Source organism: Gamsiella multidivaricata (genome assembly GCF_025024155.1).
Source record: "Gamsiella multidivaricata strain RSA 2152 chromosome Unknown BC939scaffold_41, whole genome shotgun sequence".
Classification (NCBI taxonomy): domain Eukaryota; kingdom Fungi; phylum Mortierellomycota; class Mortierellomycetes; order Mortierellales; family Mortierellaceae; genus Gamsiella; species Gamsiella multidivaricata.
The window spans coordinates 235,960-254,073 of NW_026251749.1; the positions used below are offsets into that span (position 1 = coordinate 235,960).

The 18,114-nt window shown below is 49.8% G+C and overlaps 5 protein-coding genes across 5 annotated transcripts; 1 reads left to right on the forward strand and 4 right to left on the reverse strand.

Annotated features, from left to right (window-relative positions):
- Positions 1 to 178: 178 nt before the first annotated feature.
- BC939DRAFT_398178 (SNF2 family N-terminal domain-containing protein) lies at positions 179 to 3,295 on the reverse strand (the record flags this gene model as incomplete). Its single annotated transcript, XM_051552405.1, has 7 exons — positions 179 to 460; positions 545 to 632; positions 725 to 915; positions 1,006 to 1,920; positions 2,043 to 2,453; positions 2,535 to 2,681; positions 2,753 to 3,295. 7 exons carry the CDS (start codon positions 3,293 to 3,295, stop codon positions 179 to 181), a joined length of 2,577 nt encoding a protein of 858 aa, XP_051411249.1.
- On the reverse strand, positions 3,029 to 4,866 carry BC939DRAFT_196332 (uncharacterized protein). The gene is made up of 3 exons (XM_051550572.1): positions 3,652 to 4,866; positions 3,459 to 3,560; positions 3,029 to 3,338 (listed from the first exon to the last, which is right to left on the reverse strand). Exons 1-3 carry the CDS (start codon positions 4,717 to 4,719, stop codon positions 3,237 to 3,239), a joined length of 1,272 nt encoding a protein of 423 aa, XP_051411250.1. The 5' UTR covers positions 4,720 to 4,866; the 3' UTR covers positions 3,029 to 3,236.
- Positions 4,867 to 7,740: 2,874 nt separating this feature from the next.
- BC939DRAFT_398209 (uncharacterized protein) lies at positions 7,741 to 9,381 on the reverse strand (the record flags this gene model as incomplete). Its single annotated transcript, XM_051552407.1, has 5 exons — positions 7,741 to 8,379; positions 8,492 to 8,584; positions 8,681 to 8,860; positions 9,017 to 9,166; positions 9,262 to 9,381. 5 exons carry the CDS (start codon positions 9,379 to 9,381, stop codon positions 7,741 to 7,743), a joined length of 1,182 nt encoding a protein of 393 aa, XP_051411251.1.
- Positions 9,382 to 11,104: 1,723 nt separating this feature from the next.
- On the forward strand, positions 11,105 to 12,019 carry BC939DRAFT_504079 (uncharacterized protein; the record flags this gene model as incomplete). The annotated part of the gene is made up of 1 exon (XM_051560480.1): positions 11,105 to 12,019. The coding sequence occupies one exon, from the start codon at positions 11,105 to 11,107 to the stop codon at positions 12,017 to 12,019; it is 915 nt and encodes a 304-aa protein (XP_051411252.1).
- Positions 12,020 to 12,084: 65 nt separating this feature from the next.
- BC939DRAFT_196345 (uncharacterized protein) lies at positions 12,085 to 13,301 on the reverse strand. The gene is made up of 2 exons (XM_051550573.1): positions 12,487 to 13,301; positions 12,085 to 12,364 (listed from the first exon to the last, which is right to left on the reverse strand). Exons 1-2 carry the CDS (start codon positions 13,217 to 13,219, stop codon positions 12,150 to 12,152), a joined length of 948 nt encoding a protein of 315 aa, XP_051411253.1. The 5' UTR covers positions 13,220 to 13,301; the 3' UTR covers positions 12,085 to 12,149.
- Between the last annotated feature and the right edge of the window lie 4,813 nt (positions 13,302 to 18,114).

Below are 18,114 nucleotides of genomic sequence, written 5' to 3' on the forward strand. Positions count from 1 at the left end.
TATTGTATTGTACTGTATCATTATGAAGAAACAAATGCTGGCAGACGAGATTAAGAAGAACAGGGCAGAAAGGTGAAGGAAGACAAAAAGCAGAGGAAGGAAAGGGGAATGGAGAAGGGAGAAAGAAAGTAAATCAGAAGATAACAGGAAAGCTGAACGGAAAATCTCAGAAAGACAATTAGGATGACGAAGAAGGTGTTGTTGCGGTGGCGGTCATGACTGTGGTGGGCGTTGTTATTGTTGTCGGGTCGTTTGGTGCTGCTGAGGATGGGCTGCCGGCAGAAGACAACGTGGCACCCTTGCCCTTCGTCATTAGCTCTGAGGATCCCTGAAACAGGTACCGCAAGTCCTCTAGCCGTCGCTTCAACACCTCCTGTTTCGATAGCTTCTCCGCAAAAGTCATTTCCGACAGCTCCGTTTTGCGCTTCTGTAACTCCAGGATGTTTTCCTCAATCGATTCCTAAATAAGAATAAAAATAAGGTCTTCATTAAACTGGCGTCCTTTACATATCCAACAAGTGGTCGATGCAAAATCGCTCCTCACCTTAATAATGAATCGGATAACGTCCACGGGCTTGGTCTGGCCGAGGCGATGGATACGATCGACAGCTTGGCTCTCCACAGAAGGGTTCCTAGAGTGCAGACGAGGAGCACGACTCATCAGTATCAACAGGAAAGTTATATCGTTTTCATGACCGACATGCACCTGATAATTGGTTTTTACCAGTGGGGGTCCATGAGATATACTCGTTGGGCCGATGTCAAGTTCAGGCCCACGCCACCAGCCTTCAAACTGATCAGAATGACACTGACATCAGGGCGTTCCTTGAATCGCACCATTGCTGTCGTGCGATCGTTCCTCTGCATGGTTCCGTCCAGTCGCGTAAATTTGATATTGTTCTCGCGAAGACCATCCTATAAAGACAATCGCAAAGACGCATCTAATTAATATCACCCGCCTCAATCGAGAGCCGTCTCGTCAGTCTCCTAAACAAAAAATGGTACCTCAATCAGATCCAGCATGCTAGTCCACTGAGAAAACACGACACTCTTCGTAAGAGGCCCACCAGTTCTGCGTGATACCTCACAGGCCTGCACCAGGTCGTCGATAAGAGCCTTGACCTTGGTACTGTGAATAAACATGCCATTCTCATCCGTCCGTGTGTGTACATGGCCACCGCCAACCGCAGTCGCTGCAACGCTGTCCTCGGTATCATCCTGGATTTGAATCAGATCCACTGGCTTCAAAGGAGTCGTGCATTGGGGACAAGCAAAATCCGTCTTGAGCTCCGGAGCGACACTGACATGAGCGTTTCCTTTTTGAATGAGCATGAACGCAATCGGATTCAGCCTCTTGACACACTCAGGGCAATAGATATGTTCGCATCGGGTCACAATCGGTGTCGCCGTAGAAGGGTGGAAGCAGTAATTGCATTGGTCGTTTCCAGAGTCCTGCAAAAGAGTAAGGATTGCTGATGCCTTGGCCAAGTTAAATTCTCCAGACATGTCCAGGTCGTCGCCCATATTCTTGACCAAAGCATAGTGCGCACATATTTGACGAAGCTTGAGGATTGCCTGCAGGATATGGGCATAGTTCTTCATGATCTTGTTCTCCTTCACAATCTTGTCCACCGTCTGCTTCGCACTCGACTCCATGCGCTGGTACATCTGACGCTCATTCAAACTGAGCTCCAATACGCGCATGTGATCCACTCTTGGTGGGAGCTCTAGCAAAGGCTTGCCGTTCACCATCTGTGTCTTTGTACGACGTAGTGTGATGACCTTCATCAATGTCTGCAACCTTGTGATACCAATCGGATTGGCGACCTTGATCGGCTTGGAAATATAATGCGTCCAGTGAGCCTTCTCATCAAACGGCTGCATTTTTAGAAACTTCACGAGCGCATATAGATCGTCCAGCTAGTACATCAAACAAGTTATAGAGTCAAAAGGGTGGTGTCAGAGTGCCTTCCTAAGAACGTATGCATGTATCTGCTTGCAGAACATGGACGCTTTCCTCGTGCTATTTCTCGGTGCAGTACCTTGTTCTGGATGGGGGTGCCCGTCAGGCACCAACGTCGCTCGGCAGTGAGGGCGCATGCCGCCTTGCTCTGCACTGTGCTGACCTCCTTAATGATATGTGCCTCATCCAAGACAACTCTGAACCAGTCGATATGTTGAAGCACGCTAGGAAACTTCGACGGCTCATCCTCGGTATCTCGTCCCTTGCACTCTTTGGAATACTCAGTGCCCAAAAGATTATAGGTAGTGATGACCACGTCATGCTTGGCCAGATATCCAGGATCCGATACGCGCTGCCCTCCATGGTACACATAAACTTGCAGCGCATCCTTTTGAACATGGGTCTCAAACTGCTCCTCCCAGTTTTGTACCGTCGACAATGGACAGATAATCAGCGTGGCGTGCGATTTCGTTCGCAAATTTGTCAGTCTCTTTTTGAACATGGGCTTCTTAGGAGCCGTCGGTAATAGTGGCCGAATTGTGGGCGAGGGAGGTGAGTCGTATTCCGTGACCTGATCTCCAGAATTCAAAAAGTCTGGCGCCGCTGTTGTTGGAAGAGGCAAGGACGTTCCCTTACTCGTCCGTAACCGTGAATGCATGCCGCGGTCAAGAGTTGCCATTATCAGTGAGATGATGGTTATAGTTTTGCCCAGACCCATCTAAACAAGAAACGCGTGTTAGAGATCTGCGATGTCAGTTGGTTTGTTATCATACAGTCCATGAAACTTACATCGTCTGCTAAGATACCACCCCGCATACTGGTGGGCTTGACCGTTGTCTCCTGGCTGGTAACGACATTCAGGTAGGTCGGGTGACGATGGAGCTGCTGCCTGACGCGCCAGAGTGATGTAAGCTTGTTCTTTTCGTTGTCCGAATAGTCTTCTTGCTTCTCGCGCTCCAGAAGAAAGTAGAGAGCCTGCTTTTGATGGCGATACATGGTCGAGGCCAGGGTCGGTGCGGGTTCCACCTCCGGTAGGTCTGTTGCGCTTCGAAGGCCCTTGAAAACTCCGTCGATCTGATTCTTTACCTCCTCCGCAGAACGAACGCTCGATCCGCTATATCCAGAATATCCAGAGTAGCCAGAGTAGCCATACGAACCAGCGCCTGGTCCGCCAGAAAAGAGTGAAGGATTTGAAATGCCTCGCCATTTGTCGTAGAGCGACAGCGTTTCTCCCGATGCTGGAACCAGTGGGTTGCTGTACCGAGTCCGATGGTCAAACGATATCGGCTCTTCCAGCCTCACTTTTCCATATAGCGCCTTTGCTACCGTCATCTGATATTCCGGTCTGCCGTAAAGGATTATGTTGACAGGAGCGCTAACGTTCTAAGGAAAAAAACACAGAACAATCGGTAGATCAGTCACTTGAAATGATTGGAAGCAGAAGTGAACGAGGTTCTACATCCTGCCATGCGAGCTAAACAAATGTAAATGTTACGTTTTGTTTCCTCTGTCTGGGAACGTACGCATCCCACCAAATCATGTTTGCGTCCACCAAAGGCACAAGCGTCTCTGCTAGCTCCGATACAATATATCCGTACTAGAAAAGATGGGGAAGAATGAGGGAGATAAATATATGAGCACCAAGGACATGACAGCTAGACACTAGGCACATCAGAAGATCGTCTTACCAATCCCGCTTCGTGCTCGACTGCCAGACTAGCCTTGTTGGCTGTAATAGCACGCTTGATAATGACTCTGTCAGCCTTCCCTTCAATGAATTCGAGATGGCGGGGGTATAGAGTGACAACCAGCGACTGGATCATTCCAAAACACATGTTCCTGTTGGCGACAGCTGTTGTTCTGGATTCATCGATGACGACCTCGTCATCGGATATCAGCGTTGGCTCCTCCTCTGTTAAGTCAATAATCCGGCCGGTGCTTTCCTTCAAAATAGACGACGGCGTCAAAGAGGTTGAGGTGATGGACGAAGCAACAGCCTGCGGTTGCTCTTGTGATCCATTCTGATAGCCGTTCTGTGATGTTGACAGACCCTGATGGCTGTGTGCTGATTTTTGGCTTAGTTGTCGCTGAAGCTGTGGTTGCAGTTGACTCTGAAATGATTGGAATGACTGGGGCCTTGGGCTGGGGTTCATCGTCGACTGCTGCTGTTGCCACTGTTGCAGCTGACGGGGCAACTGTGGAGAAATGGCGTTCGAGCTACTTCCTCTGGATATAGGCGTGTTGAGATTAAAGTGGACGAGTTCGCTTGGATTCATAATCAGCTTCTTGTCCTGGGTTCCTGACTGAGGAGGCGTAGGGCTGCTGGCGAGGTCAGGAAGACCTGAGTTGATGAGATTGGCAACCGCCTCCAGCTTTGTGCGCTTCGACTGGTGACCATCCTGATTCGTATCCTCTTGGCCATTTAAAAACTTGTTCTTTCCTGATTTATTTTCGTTGTACCTGACGCCTGCAGCGCGAGTCGTTGTCGCATCGCCACCATTTCCGAAACTTGGATGATTGGTATCAGAGTCTTCGGACTCGCTTCTGGAGTCGTCATCGTCATCGTCGTCGTCATCGTCATCATCGTCGTCCTCCTCCTCAAGAGACCTGCTGCCAATCTGCTGGAAGAACCGTGATGCAAATCCCAGGGGGTCTGTCAGCTGCGGAGAGCCATTCTCGCTATTGCTATTGCTACCGGTGCTGCTGCCCTTGCCGCCGAGTTGGTCGAGCGGTTGGATGGGCGCGTCCTCGGACATGGATTCTCTCTATTGGTTTCCTGGTCTGCGTGAAAGAAAGTATTGGTCGCGGCACAGAGAGTGCTCAACCATATATTTGGAATCTGCAAGTGCTACTGCAGATTAGTGATTGCGTGATTTGCAGTTTTGATGAATTACGGATCCAGAGCTGAAATACACAGAGAAAGAGAGAGGGAGAGAGAGAGAATGGAGAGAGAGAAAGAAAGAGACAGGCGCAGTCGGGTGCGTCCTGGATGGTAAAGAGGCAAGAGGGCTCACGCTACCTTGGCAAAAGAGGGAAGAGGGATCGAGCAGGTTAGTCGATGGAACGATGCGATCTAGGCGGCGTCCAGTGATGACTCATCTGATGAGCAGCACACAAAATATCTCGGCGAAGACGAAAGGACGAGCACCAAATAGAGTAAGGAAGGTGGCTTATGTTCAGCTTTATTGCAAATGCACCGTTCCTGGCATCTTTTCTCCAATTGACGAGGCCGCCTTCTCGCGGCTCTGACCAAAAAGAAAAGAAAAGAAAAAAAAAAAAAGCCAAAAAAAAAAAAAAAGCCAAATTACTTATGTTATCCCGTCTCCTGCCGTCCTTGTCGCGTTATCCTTACACTCTAATTGCTACCCTCCTCCTTGGACGGGTCTTTGCCATGCCCAACAGCCGGCACTGCCCCGGAACTCATCACCTCGTCCTCGTCCTCGCGCACTTCGCCCTCTTCCATCTCCGTGTCTTCGTCCTCTGCTGCCATAGCAGACACTTTTTCCGGCCCATTATCTGCCCCTGCCAACGCTCCATCCTCTGTATCGCCCGCATGTGCATCCGATTGCATTCCCCCTGTTTCTGAAGTCGATACCGGTTGGTTGGCGGAGTTTCGGTTGGCGTTGCTGGAACCTTGATCAGAAGGGACTGCCTCCGCGTCTCTCGCTTCTTCCAAGTGTGCGGGTGAAGCTGCATCTTTGAACTCTGCCCTAGCAGACGCAGATGACTCTACCGCAACAGGCGCTGCGGACGATGGTTCAGAGGGTATTTCTGAATCCCTGGGCGAGGCTGCCTTTGTTGGGGCAGTTGTTGGCGCTTGTGACGTCTGTGAGAGACTCGCCGATCGCTTTGATGTATCCTCATCCTCTCTCTCTACAATGCCCTCGGCATACCGTTGCTCTGTACGCTGCACTGTGTGTTGTTCTGGACGCTGCATTGAGTGCGGGTCAGAATGCTGATCTGGATGTTGTTCTGGCTGTTGCTCTGGCTGCTGTTTTGGTAGCGATGCAGGTCGTGGTGGCAGGCTCTGATCCCTGCTGTCGCGTACAGAATGTCCCTTATGAGGAGACGGCTGCTGCTGTTGTTGCTGATGATACTGATGATGCTGTGGATGTTCTTGCTGGAGTTCATGATGTTGTTCGTGTTGCTGCTGCTGTGGTGGCGGCTGATCATACACGTGCTTCGGAGCCTCTTCATCACGCAACGTTTGTCCACGCGGCCTTTCCGGCTCTGGCTCTTCCATGTCGTAGTCATCATCCTGAGGACGGTGGCCCACTCGACTCGATCCTTTGCCACTTAGTGATACCAAAGAGGCTGCAATCTCATCCTGATCCTGGTCCTCATTCCTGTAACCACCTGCACGGCTCTCCTGGCCAGGCCAGCTGGGTGCACCCCTTCCTTGCTCGCCATAAGCTCCAGGTGCTTCAAAGTCACGGCCATGGCTCTTATGCTGTTGTTGTTGTGAATGTTGCTGTTGGAGTTGCTGCTCATCATAACTGCCTCCCTGAGCTCTAGGTTCCTTCATTGGCTGGTCAGAACCAGGGCGAGGGAATGATGGACTGTGGTGTTCTGGAACACGCTGCTCTCTTCGCTCTAGATCCATTCCGTGTGATGGAGGTGGTGGAACGTCGCCTCTTCCTTGATAGCCCTCGGGTCCAGCGGGGATTCGGGGCACACCCTGGCCACGATCAGAACCGAGCTGTGGGCGGCCTACATCTCGGCCATGGTCGTCCGATGGATGACGTCCATGAGGACCGGAAGAGGGTGCCCAGCGCTCTTCAGGATTATGCTGAGGCCCCTGGGTCTGTTGGTTGTAGCCAGGCGTTGTCATGGGTCCACGTCGATCATCTCTTGGGGGTGAAGGAGCGTGCGCATGGGGATCAGAAGGGTGATGACGTTGCGCATGAAGTGCTCCATGACCTTCATCTATGACCCCAGGTCTCGAGAGGTCGCCGGAGTGCTGGCGATGGTGCTGGTACTGCGCAGGCTGCTCTTGCTTTGTTCTTGCTCCTTGCTCCTGTCGGTCGTAGCCCTGAGGGGGACCTCCGTGCATCATGTTGTGTGGAGGGGGTACATGTCCATAAGGATGCTGCTGTAGAGGGTAGTGCGGATCATGACCATGTCCATTGCTAGGGTGTGTCATGTTTGGGGAGCCCGGCCTAACATAGGCCGCTGGAGCATCAGGTGTAGAAGATTGTGGTCGACCCCGCGATGGGCGTGCGTGCCCGGGGCCAGAGGAAGGCGGCTGCTGAGGAGGTCCTTGTACACGGTCTCCTGACATCATCTGAGGCATTCCGCCAACAGGAGTAGGGGGCCGTGGTCCACCGCTGTTGATTCCGGGGATGTGGGGTTGTCTCTCATCACCCATATACCCTGGTGATCCAGTAGGCTGTCCGGAGATACCGTGACCATTGCCGTTGCCAGGGAGCGGTAAGTCTCGTCCAGGGTGTGGGTGCTCTCCGTTCATGGAGGCGCTCTGCAGCATTCAAAGAGATAAATAAAAAACATTCGGTCAGTTCAATGTTCCATTATCTTTTGTGCGGGAACGTCTTTTGCAAGTCCCAGACCCATGTATCATACTAAAGGAGCTGGAGGTCCTTGCTGGCGTCCTGTGTAGCCTTGCATTCCTGTGGGTGGACCCTGTGGCGCCACCGTGGATCTCTGAGCAATACACAAAGTTGGTGGAAATACAGAATTGAGTCAGATGCATAGCATTCTCGCTACGCCCCAGACATTGCAAGAAAAAAAAAAAAAAAAGACGTTTCCAAAAAGTTGAATCAGATCGAGGGCGACAAGCTTACCTGGCCAAAAGAGTGTTGACCACCAGCGCCTCCTGCAGGCGGATACGCGTTCGGGTTCATTTCCTCGGGAAGAGGGGGGACACCTCCTGGTGTACCGTTGTTTTGACGCAGATAGGCGAGACGCTGTTTAATATGTTGATTGTCGGGGTCCAGATCAGAGGCTCGCTGATAAGCATCGATAGCGTCGCTCACTTGGTTGTTGCAGGACTCGTATAGTGTACCAAGGTCATACCAGACCTCGCTGATGTTGGGGTTGATACGAATTGCCTTGCTGTAAGCATCGAGAGCATCCCGGTATTGGTTGATCTGGAAATAGAGCAGACCAATCGAGCACCAGAAGGTTGGATTTCGACTGTCGCGATAAACAGCCTGCTGGTATGCCTCATACGCCTTGTTGTACTTTTGCTGGGCCATGTAGCAGCGACCCATGAGGTACCATGACTGAGCGTCGGTATTATCGCTTTCGATGGAGCGGGTCAAGAATTTGATGGCGAGATCCTGGTTCATAAACGCCGCTTGTTGCTGGTGATAGAGCCATCCAAGCTGCTGTAAGACTTTGGCGTGGTTGGGGTTGTCAGTCAAGACGCGCTCATATGCCTCCTTGGCGTTTGTGTACTGTCAATGAACAAAGGAAAAGAATATTGAGTTAACTGTTGGCATCGGCATGCCAAGAAAATATAGCTTTCGTCTGATGTGTTGATCCCCCCCATCCATGTGTGAGGCATACCTCCTTCTGCTGCTCATGGACGTGACCAATCTGGAACCAAATGTCGGCCTCTGTCAACGGGCGCGGTGGGGTATGCAAGATGTAACGGAAGCACTAAATAAAATACAAGGCGTATTAGCGATCAAAGGCGATGTTGTTTGGGTTACAACCGTCGCTCCAAGCAATGGGTCTCCAGATCTGATCGCATACCTCGAGACTCTGGGCATATTTCTGCTGGCCCTTGTAGATGATTCCGAGCCGGAAGTAGATCTCGTTGGCCTTTTCGTACTTGGGATCCATTCTCATGACAGCAGAGAAGGCCTCCTCGGCATGTTCAACAGATCCGTATCGGTCGTACAGGATGCCAATACCGTACCACAATTTTGAATCCTAAAAGTAGAGTATACCATGGTTGAGATAAGTCGTTGGATCCACTCTGTAAGAGAAAATTCCGCATGTCGGCATGTGGATGCATAAAGCCATTGACGCCATAGTTCTCTATGCTTCCTGGCTCGCTCCTTGTCCACAGAAATCCTGGTGGCGTACCTTTGGATTAGGAAGATGGTGAAGCGCATTCTGATACGCGTTGTATGCCTTTTGAAGCTCGTCCATCATCAGATAGCAATGTCCAAGGGAGCCCCAGACCTCGCCGCTCGCGTTGTCGATGGCGAGAATCCGTTGAAAATACTCTGCGGCCTAAAATACGGTAGAAAACAGGATTCGAGATTAGATGGGTCATAAGTCAAAAACGCTTAGTCACCAAAGCATTTGATCGTCTGCTTTCCTGTTACCTTTTGGAAATTCTCCCTTGAGCGATAAAGCTCTGCAATCAGATTGAGTGCACTCACAGAGTGATAGTTGTGTCGAAGGGCGGCTTCGTACGCTGCCATGGCGCGATCGTACTCTCTCATGGACTCAGCGAGGGAACCGAGTTGGAGCCAGACTTGCTCGTCGATTGCATCGAGTCGTTGCGCAGGCGAAGTGACAATGGGTGCAGAGCCAGGGCCAGCGGGGACAGGACCGGGGCCGGGGCCTGGGCCAGGACCAACGTTCGGGCCGGGTACTGGGCCAGGGGCATTGTTGACAGCCATGGATGAGGATGTCAGCTGATGATGAGTCAAACGAAGGAGGGTTCGGTCGATCGATCAGAGTGAGCCAAGATGATGATGATGATGATGAAGAAGAAAAAGAGAAGAAAAAGGATCGAAGAACAAAAAAAAAGATGATGACGCTGTGCAGAACGGACTGAGCGATGGCGTCAAAATAAAGACATGGCTCAAAAAAAAATAAAATAAAAAATCGTTTTCGCATAGCCATATAGCCATGGAACGTGTTGAAGAGTTCTGCCATGTGAGCACAAGTGCCTGACGCACCTGGAGGACCAAATACAAGGGCACAAATTGCTGGCGACCCAATGGACCTCAGATCCTTACCTACTATCCGCGTCCTGCCCTTATAAAGCTCCTCCATTGACAGCACGATAACACTGGTGTGCCGATGCCCATTGTCCTGTGATACAAATGCCCAGTTTTTCCGACCCTGGGTACAAAACGGACCATGTGCTGTTTCTGGGACCTCATGTACGGCCCTCCGTAGCCGGCAACCGTTGTCTGTGCGTTTTATTCTACAGCAATTGTGGAGTTCTCTGCGTATCTGCGTGTCATGTCCCGAAGCAGGGTATGTGACGACAAATGCAGTCGCTGCTGCAGACCGCAATTGAGCACCCGACGGGAGCGACAATTTCAAGTCCCCACAGAGCATTTCTGGGAACGGAGTGTCAAGAGGCGACTTTTCGCAAGAGAGTCGTCACAGAATTGATGCTACCCAACCACTGCTCCTGGACCAAGACTGGTTCCTCACAACGCAATTATACGCGATCTTATAAAAGCACTTTGTGCGAGATTCCCGACCCCCACAGCGGGCAAGGGAATCCACGACCCTCAAAGCCGTAAAAGATCAGCCAGACCGACGTTAAATATTATATTCGGACGGTCAGAGAATTGGGTGTCATGGCTGCGAGGACCCTTGCCTTTGTGCAGGTCCGATGCGGTCCAGGACAATATTCACTGGCACACTTCTTTCTTACTTTTCTTACCAAAACAAAAAAAATGAAAACGAATCAACGGGAGATTGTTTACACCTAAACAATGGCTCATGCTGTCTTCCCACCATTCTATTTCACACGCTATGGGCGGGCGCCAATTCCTGTTGTCGCACCTACCAGGAAATGGAGGCATGCGAAAGTTAGGAGACAGAGTCCACTGCAGCCTTCGCAGTGAAGGAAAAAAAAATGAAGGCCTGGAACGGCTTGCCGTTACAGGTCGAAGGACATCATCTTACATCTTACCTGTACGGCTTTGTGTATCTTTCTTCAAACAACAAAACGGCCAAACAGGAATGCAATGTTTTCTGCTCTCATTACCCATCCATCCCTCCTTTCCACCTTGACACCCTGCACACTGTACACTGCACCCCTGTTCCTGGCACACTGCGCTGTCTGTATGGCTGTTGACCCACTGCAGTTCAGCCTTGCCCTCTCCTCCTCCACAGATCATTTTAGCATCTGCATCCATCCTCTCGTTCATATCCTCCACGACTGGTTCGACAGGATAGAGACAATCGAGGTTGCCCATTATGTTTAACAGGTTGCTCCTCGTCGTGATCGTGATCGTTATCTCGATACTCCTCTTCTCAATCCTCTTCATCTATCTCTACCGCGTCTACAAACGACTGCAGGTACGGCACCTCAAACCCTTGCCAACCGCCATACCACCAGGTTTGGAACAGCACCAGGAATTCGCCTTTGTTCTCGCTCATGGAGTAGAGGCCTACAACGAGCAGCGACGACAGCGGCACCGCCAACAACGGGTCCAGGCACGAGCAACAGCAGCAACAGCAGGGGCAGCATCCTCTGGATCGCCTCCCCTCGGCGACACCGCAAGCATCCACAGCACTCAACCTTCTCTCGTGTCGGAACCCCCTCCAGAATACTCACCCGATCCTGTCAACGGCGACGTCGGCTACGGCTGGAGATCTGTTGATCATGCAGCAACCCTCTTTGCCCAACCAGCCTTTACCGGCGAAGTTGATACCACAGCCCATCCTACGCTCTCGCCGCTCCAACCAGCAGCAACCTACCCGCTTGACAGCTCGCTTCCACCTGTTTACATCTATCAGACGCCGTCAACCCGTTCCACCGCCCAGGCTGCGCTGCTCTCCACTGACAACTCGCCCTCAGTCACCGTACCAGCAGCAGCTTCTTCAGATGCGCCTGCCACATCCCGCACAGGACGTCAGGGCAGTCGGAGGCGGAGTGTTATCAGTGGGATCCTAACCCGCGGTGCGAGAACCACTCAGAGATCCATGTCAATGGCCTCCTCAAGGACCTCATCCTCCTCAAGGACCGCTTCCGTACCTGAAATAGGAGATGCTAGTCTGGCGATTACCATTACCTCTGTCACACCACCACCAGTCGAATCTGAATCAGAAAACCGGCCTGCAGGGGAGCCAATGGACCTCACGCTGCCACCAGACGTTGCCGCACCATAGACGCACATCATTAGCCCCTTAATTGTACATATGCTTCGTCAACCAAATATTTATCAACCGTGGGACATTCCTGGCATACGCTATATATCTGTGTAGGTGAGGGTATATATGTGGGGTATGTAGCCCCTTGTTATCGCATGAGTTCAAACAACTTGAGGGCGACCGATCCTGCTTCTGCGACCGTCTCGTCCTTCTCTCCATTGCCCTCGCCACTATCATCCCCACAATGAGACTCGAGCAGCTTGACGGCCTCTGCCATAGCCATACCTGCGAGAATAGCCTTCATTTCGCCATGGGATACCTTCTTGCCCTGCCGAGCTCTCCTTGCGTGGTACTCTTTCACAGCTTCATAGGCAGCTAACGATGATGATTAAAAATGTAGGCAAACGACGAACCATGTTAATAAGTTCTAATCGCGCGGACAATGCATATACATGAATAAACAGAACTCATGGTTCCTCCCATACCTGCTGCTGCAATGGCCTGGTGCCTCTTTGCGGCGACCTTTCGATCCTGAGTGTGTGCGCTCTGCCCACGGGCCACCACAATCTCGGCGTTCTGTGTCCCCTGCTTCCACCAAGGTCTTTTGGGATCCACATCGCTGAACGTATTCCCAGGTAGTCCGCCGTTCCTCTCTCCGAGACTCTTTCTCTTTTCCTCGGCACTCTTGGGCAAATCAATCTTTTCCCATTCATTGTCGAGCTGCTTGTCCAGCAGTTTCTCTGTACGGGATCGCTTTGAATGGCAGCCCCACCATGATCCGAACAGCTTCCTATCCTCTTCGTCGTCATCGTCGCTGTTGTTCACGTTCGCCTGTCCGTGATGATAAATGGCTCGATGTGCTGCCTTTGTCTCCTTGGGATCGACCTTGGGGACGAATTGCGCCTGTTCACTATCTTGTAATGGTGTCTCGTCCAACGTCTGAGGGTGGAAATGGCAATGTAGTGCCTGAAGGTAATGCCGCATGTGAAGATGAGGGTGACGATGGTGGTAGCGATGACTTGAACTTTTGGTGCTCTGCGTGTCAGAGCCTTCCTCCTCGGAATAAAACGACAGAGATCCATCTGTCGATTGCTTGCCATCAGCGTCAAATTTTTCTTTGCAACGGACAGCCATCCTCTTGAAGTAGTTCTTTTTGTCCTGGAGCTCGCTGTCATCGGCCTGAATGCCCAATTGCTGTAAGGCAGCCTCCGCGGGCATGTTGATGGAAACGACTTCGCCTTCGTAGCCACTGTCGTCGCTAAACTGGGTGTGCAAAGATGTGATCCGCTGCACAATCTTGTCCCAGAAGCTGGGATCCTGTTCTTCCTGAGGAAATGCCAGGTTCACGGTTTTGATGAGCCACCTTTCATCCTTTGGTGGAACTAAACAACCGAAATAAATAAACGAACATTACTAAGTGAGTCGCTCGTTATCAACATTATCAAAATATGAAACGACGACAACGCCAACATCATCGCCCTTGAGTATGGTGTAGTCAGACATATACCTGGCGGTGGAACCGGCTCTCGAAGATGGAATGCCTCCTCCAGTGAGTACCATGCCTGTCGGATCAGGTTCTCTTCTTTAACTGGATCCATGGCGGGCTGTATGCTGATATAAGTATCGATGACTGGAGTGACAGCCAGAGTGGAAGGCATAATTTGTTTTCTGGTGCTTTATTTCGAAGTATGTGGTTTGGATGTTTATGTTATGGCAAGCTGATGAAAAGGATGATGCTGAGTGTCTGTGAGTGCGTTCACCGTCCACTTCGCGAGATCTATATATACCTCACCATCTTCATTGGTCCACGCGCAGTAGAATGATCCGAAATGTCATCGCCAAGAGTGAGGCAGTGTCGGGGCTGAGCATCTGCGCTACCGATGTTCGACCCCTGCATATTGCGTCATGTTGTCCTTTCCCGGAGAATGGAGTGCTGCGGCATGGTTGGTCCCAGGGCCGAAAGTCCAAAAATAGCCGACGCCTCATTGCATCACTCGTCCTTATACTGTTTGCACGTGACCAAAATAGGGGCAGGAGGTTGCCATTCATTGGATCTAAAAAAGGACGACCCGCCTAACAAAAAATAAAAGAGATTGCGAATGGTGTGTGTATGTGCGTATGTGTTTGTTATTTGTGTGGTTGTTTACTGTTTGACATGCGAGGCATGGTATTGTCTATGACAGATGGCAGACAGGGAATGAGAACCCCCAGAAAAGGCAACGCCGAGTGCCCATGATTGTTGTACTCTAGTTTCGCTCCCTCATCATCACTTGCTCTCAGTCTTGCATGTTTGTTTGTTTGTATTGTGCTGTCTTGTGAACAGTAGGGTAAAGACTAAGAAGACTAGCTCTGACAAGATACGATATCTTATGTTGCACAAAGTGCTCTCGTACCGTTGACACCACTTTGCGCCGTGGAACTCTTTTTTCCTTCAGCTCAAAGTCCCTCTCCTCCCCGTCTCCCTGAGTGCTCTCACCCAATGCATGTCCTCTACTTGCAAAAAAAACCCAGAGCAGGTTAATAATGAAAAGTAGACTCTAACTTTGAACTACAAGGGCAGGAACCCTCTTCTCCGTGCAACCAAAATCACCTGTTTCCTCCCGCTCTTCAGCTAGGCAAGGCAGGAATTCATTGTCCTTGTTTCAATAAAGTTCTCAGGTACATGCTATATACGAGCTCACTTGCACTCCCTTCCCCGGAATGAATCTTACTAAGGTCATAACCGAGTGTCTTTTCGTTCTATGCTTACCTTGACCAAGGATTATTTTCGTCCGAGGCAAGTAAAATTACAGAATAGATGGCTAGCAAGTGCACTTCAACCCCAACCGAAAAAACACTGTGCAATAACTTTTTGGGCGGCATGCATGCAGCTATATCGCGTCTCTATGCCTTCGTCTCCATGGTCGGTTTTGCGTAACCAGCCCACCGCATCAACAACAACAGCAACAACAAAAAAAAAAAAAAGACTGGACTGGGACTGGCGGCCTGCCCTTGTCTGAACGAGCAGTGACCTCCAGCTTTGTGTTCGTAGACATTGGGTCCATAGTCATTTGTTGACAGAGAGTGCACCAAACAACTGGGCTGATAAGCTCCTTCGAGAAGGCGGCCATGCATCCCTTGCATGCATATTGCATGGAGCAAAACTATATCGTTACTGGTAGAACGCCCATCGACAACCAATCGCAAACAACGATATCATATCTTTATTCAGAGTCCAAAGTAAGAATCATGATGATAAGTACCAATCATAGTCCGCCAGTTCGCAAGTCAACCTGACCTGCTTGAATGTTTTTCTCTTTTGTTTACAGGTTTACAGTGTCGTTGTTTGTTGATGACTTTGTTATATCCCTGCCTTTGTCTGTTTGCCAGGAAATTTCATCTCGAGTGTGTAATTGCTCACTAGAAAGACGCTCTATGGTGCAGAAGGAATCTATGACAAGATCAAGTGTAAAGATAATCTTCTACATGCCTCTCGTGCTCCAGGCGCAGGGCTCTTCCAGTTCATTAAACACAATGCTAATGTCATACACGCTATATAAATTGCACCGAGCAACCTTGACATAGAGCAACCTTTTAGTAATACCTTCTCTCTTCTCCTCATCGCTATTGCCGCTGTTGATGGTTGTGAGCGCCAAGAGAAACACTCATAGCCCATAAAACTAGGCATTGGGGTTGGGAAATGAGGCAAAAATATGTTAATTGTGCCGAAAGCAAGTGAGAGCGCAGAGAACACAAGCATAACAGATGTCGAGTTATCTCTCGGTTGCAACTCCTCCTCATCTGCTGCTGCCCATGGTTTGCTTCCCACCCCACAAAAACTTTAACAGACCACAGAGCTCACCGTGCCGTGTTATTAAAGTCAGGCGATGTCGTCAATCAAGCATCCAATTCAGTCCTTCCTATTCAGCCCATTATTGAGAATGCAAACTATCGACACCCTGAGTGAGCCGCAAGAAAAAAATGTCTACTCTAAGGGTCTTGTCTTTATCAATAGTCTGATATCTGTATTTTAACGCCCTTTTCACTACTGAGTCGTGCGTTGCCCCTTGGCAACCACGCGGTCATTGCAAAACGTATCCTCGAGATAAAGAAAAAAGCACTCGGTCTTTTTTTTTTTTTTTTTTTGTGCGTGCATAATGCAGGGCAGCAGAGGCGCGCAGACGATGCAGGCAATGAGAATGTCGTCCGCACCACGCGCATTTACACATGGTCAAGGGGCAATTTACGCTTTACAATTTGCGCTGTTAAACAAAATCAAGAAGTCGGAAGACTGATGGGCTGGATGCGGATGTTTACAGTGCCTTTTACACTCAGGCTGAAAGATAAAGGTCTTTATAGACTATCAGTCACCCTTCCATTAACCATGAGGTCTGATGTTAGAACTTGCTCGAATCAAGGTTCTTTGATGTAGACGTTGAGGCCTGGCGGTATCATGGAAGGCATGTGTCTCGTGTTATCGCTTTAAACATCCCTCGGGATTTCGGCGCTCTCATGCCTCTCAGGGAAACGAAAAACGTGAGAGATGATACCAATTACAGCTACACCCTGAAGAATGCGATTGGCTAGATTCATCTTATCTTATCTAATGCTGCTTGTGTAACAATTTTTCCACTCGTCATTTTTTTTTTTTTTTTTTTTGTATCTCAGGGTGTACTCCCTGCTTCCTTTGTTCATGAGAAACTACACTTAGAAAAGTACAGCACAACGGAGTCTGTAAGAGCGTAACGTAATTTACTGTGCTCCTCCATGCCTGACTTTGATTTAGGAGCCAGGGGGAAGACACGTCGAGGCTGCAAATTATTAGGCTGAGCGACAAAACTTTAGCTGAGCGCTCATGAAGTAGCGCCATCGAGCATCACCGCAACCTCTCGATTTACACCTGAACCTTTGTTTCACGTGTACCATGGATCATCATGGGCGCTGAGTCTGTACATTCATGGAGGGTAATTTGAGCCATCATCCAAAAGGATTCGACCGCCATATACCGTGCGCTAAAGAGCTCCACGGACCACGCAGACGAAATGCATGCAGACCCTTATAGTAATCAGCTCCTGCAGCATGTTCATTTTTCGTCTTATTGAAGTAACACATATTTCCAGGGCCATGCTGGGAGTTGCTATGGAAGTAGTAGCGGAGTAAAATGAGACATCGAGACGACATGCAGCCCGCCAATGGGACACCAGTTTCATTTATGTAAATGAAAGGAATCCAAGTGGCCGCTTTTTTGGACCTCGAAAAGGTGAGACGGAATGTGTCAGTACAGCAAGATAGCGGCTATTGGTTGAAAAACAGCTGGGATGGATGGGTCCTCTTAAAGCACCCGCGCACCTTTACATGGCTACATTCTATGGTACACAGGGCGTCTTCCAAGTATTGATAGACAGCGTGTATCTGACTACGACTTCCACGCTAGTCGAAGGGCAACTATAGACAGATATGGGTCTGTTAGTACCCGGTCCCACTCCGTCAAGATAGCTGACAGCCTGCATACTGGCTAGACAATACAGGATATTGAGGTAAACACGGGTACTGTGAGCATCCTGAAAGAGGAAGCAATAAATCGAGTATATAAAAAGATGATCAGTATTGTATTGACACCTCTTTGAATCACTGAAACAATTAAAAATCTAGATCTCTCTTGGCCCAGCCTGGCCGCGTGCGACTGGCTATGTCGGACGCGGATCCAGGACGGCAATACCAGGAAAGGACTCACGTCTCTTGGTTATTAAACAAAATTAAAAATAAGCGATTAAGGTGTTGAGTCAAGTGCGGGGTCAAGACCTTAATGGCGGCGAGATGACCTAGTATAGCGACTCAGGGAGGGTCTGTCCCCACAAGCCCCGTCAGGCAGCCCGGCAGAGTCAGGTCGCCTTGCAATACAACTGTGTCGTTTCCCTAGCCTCAACTTTCCTTTTTCTTTTGATATTTTGTTTGCTTTTGTTTACACAAGAGGAGCGACAAGAGGAGAGAAAGAGCTGCTGCAACGGGGACAACAACAACATCATCCCCCCAGACTAAATATGCGGGCGAGCAGATATCTATTACATCCATTATATTTGCCATCCATAATCTTATTCAATGCGATGGAGACAAAAGTAAGGAAACTGGTTTGT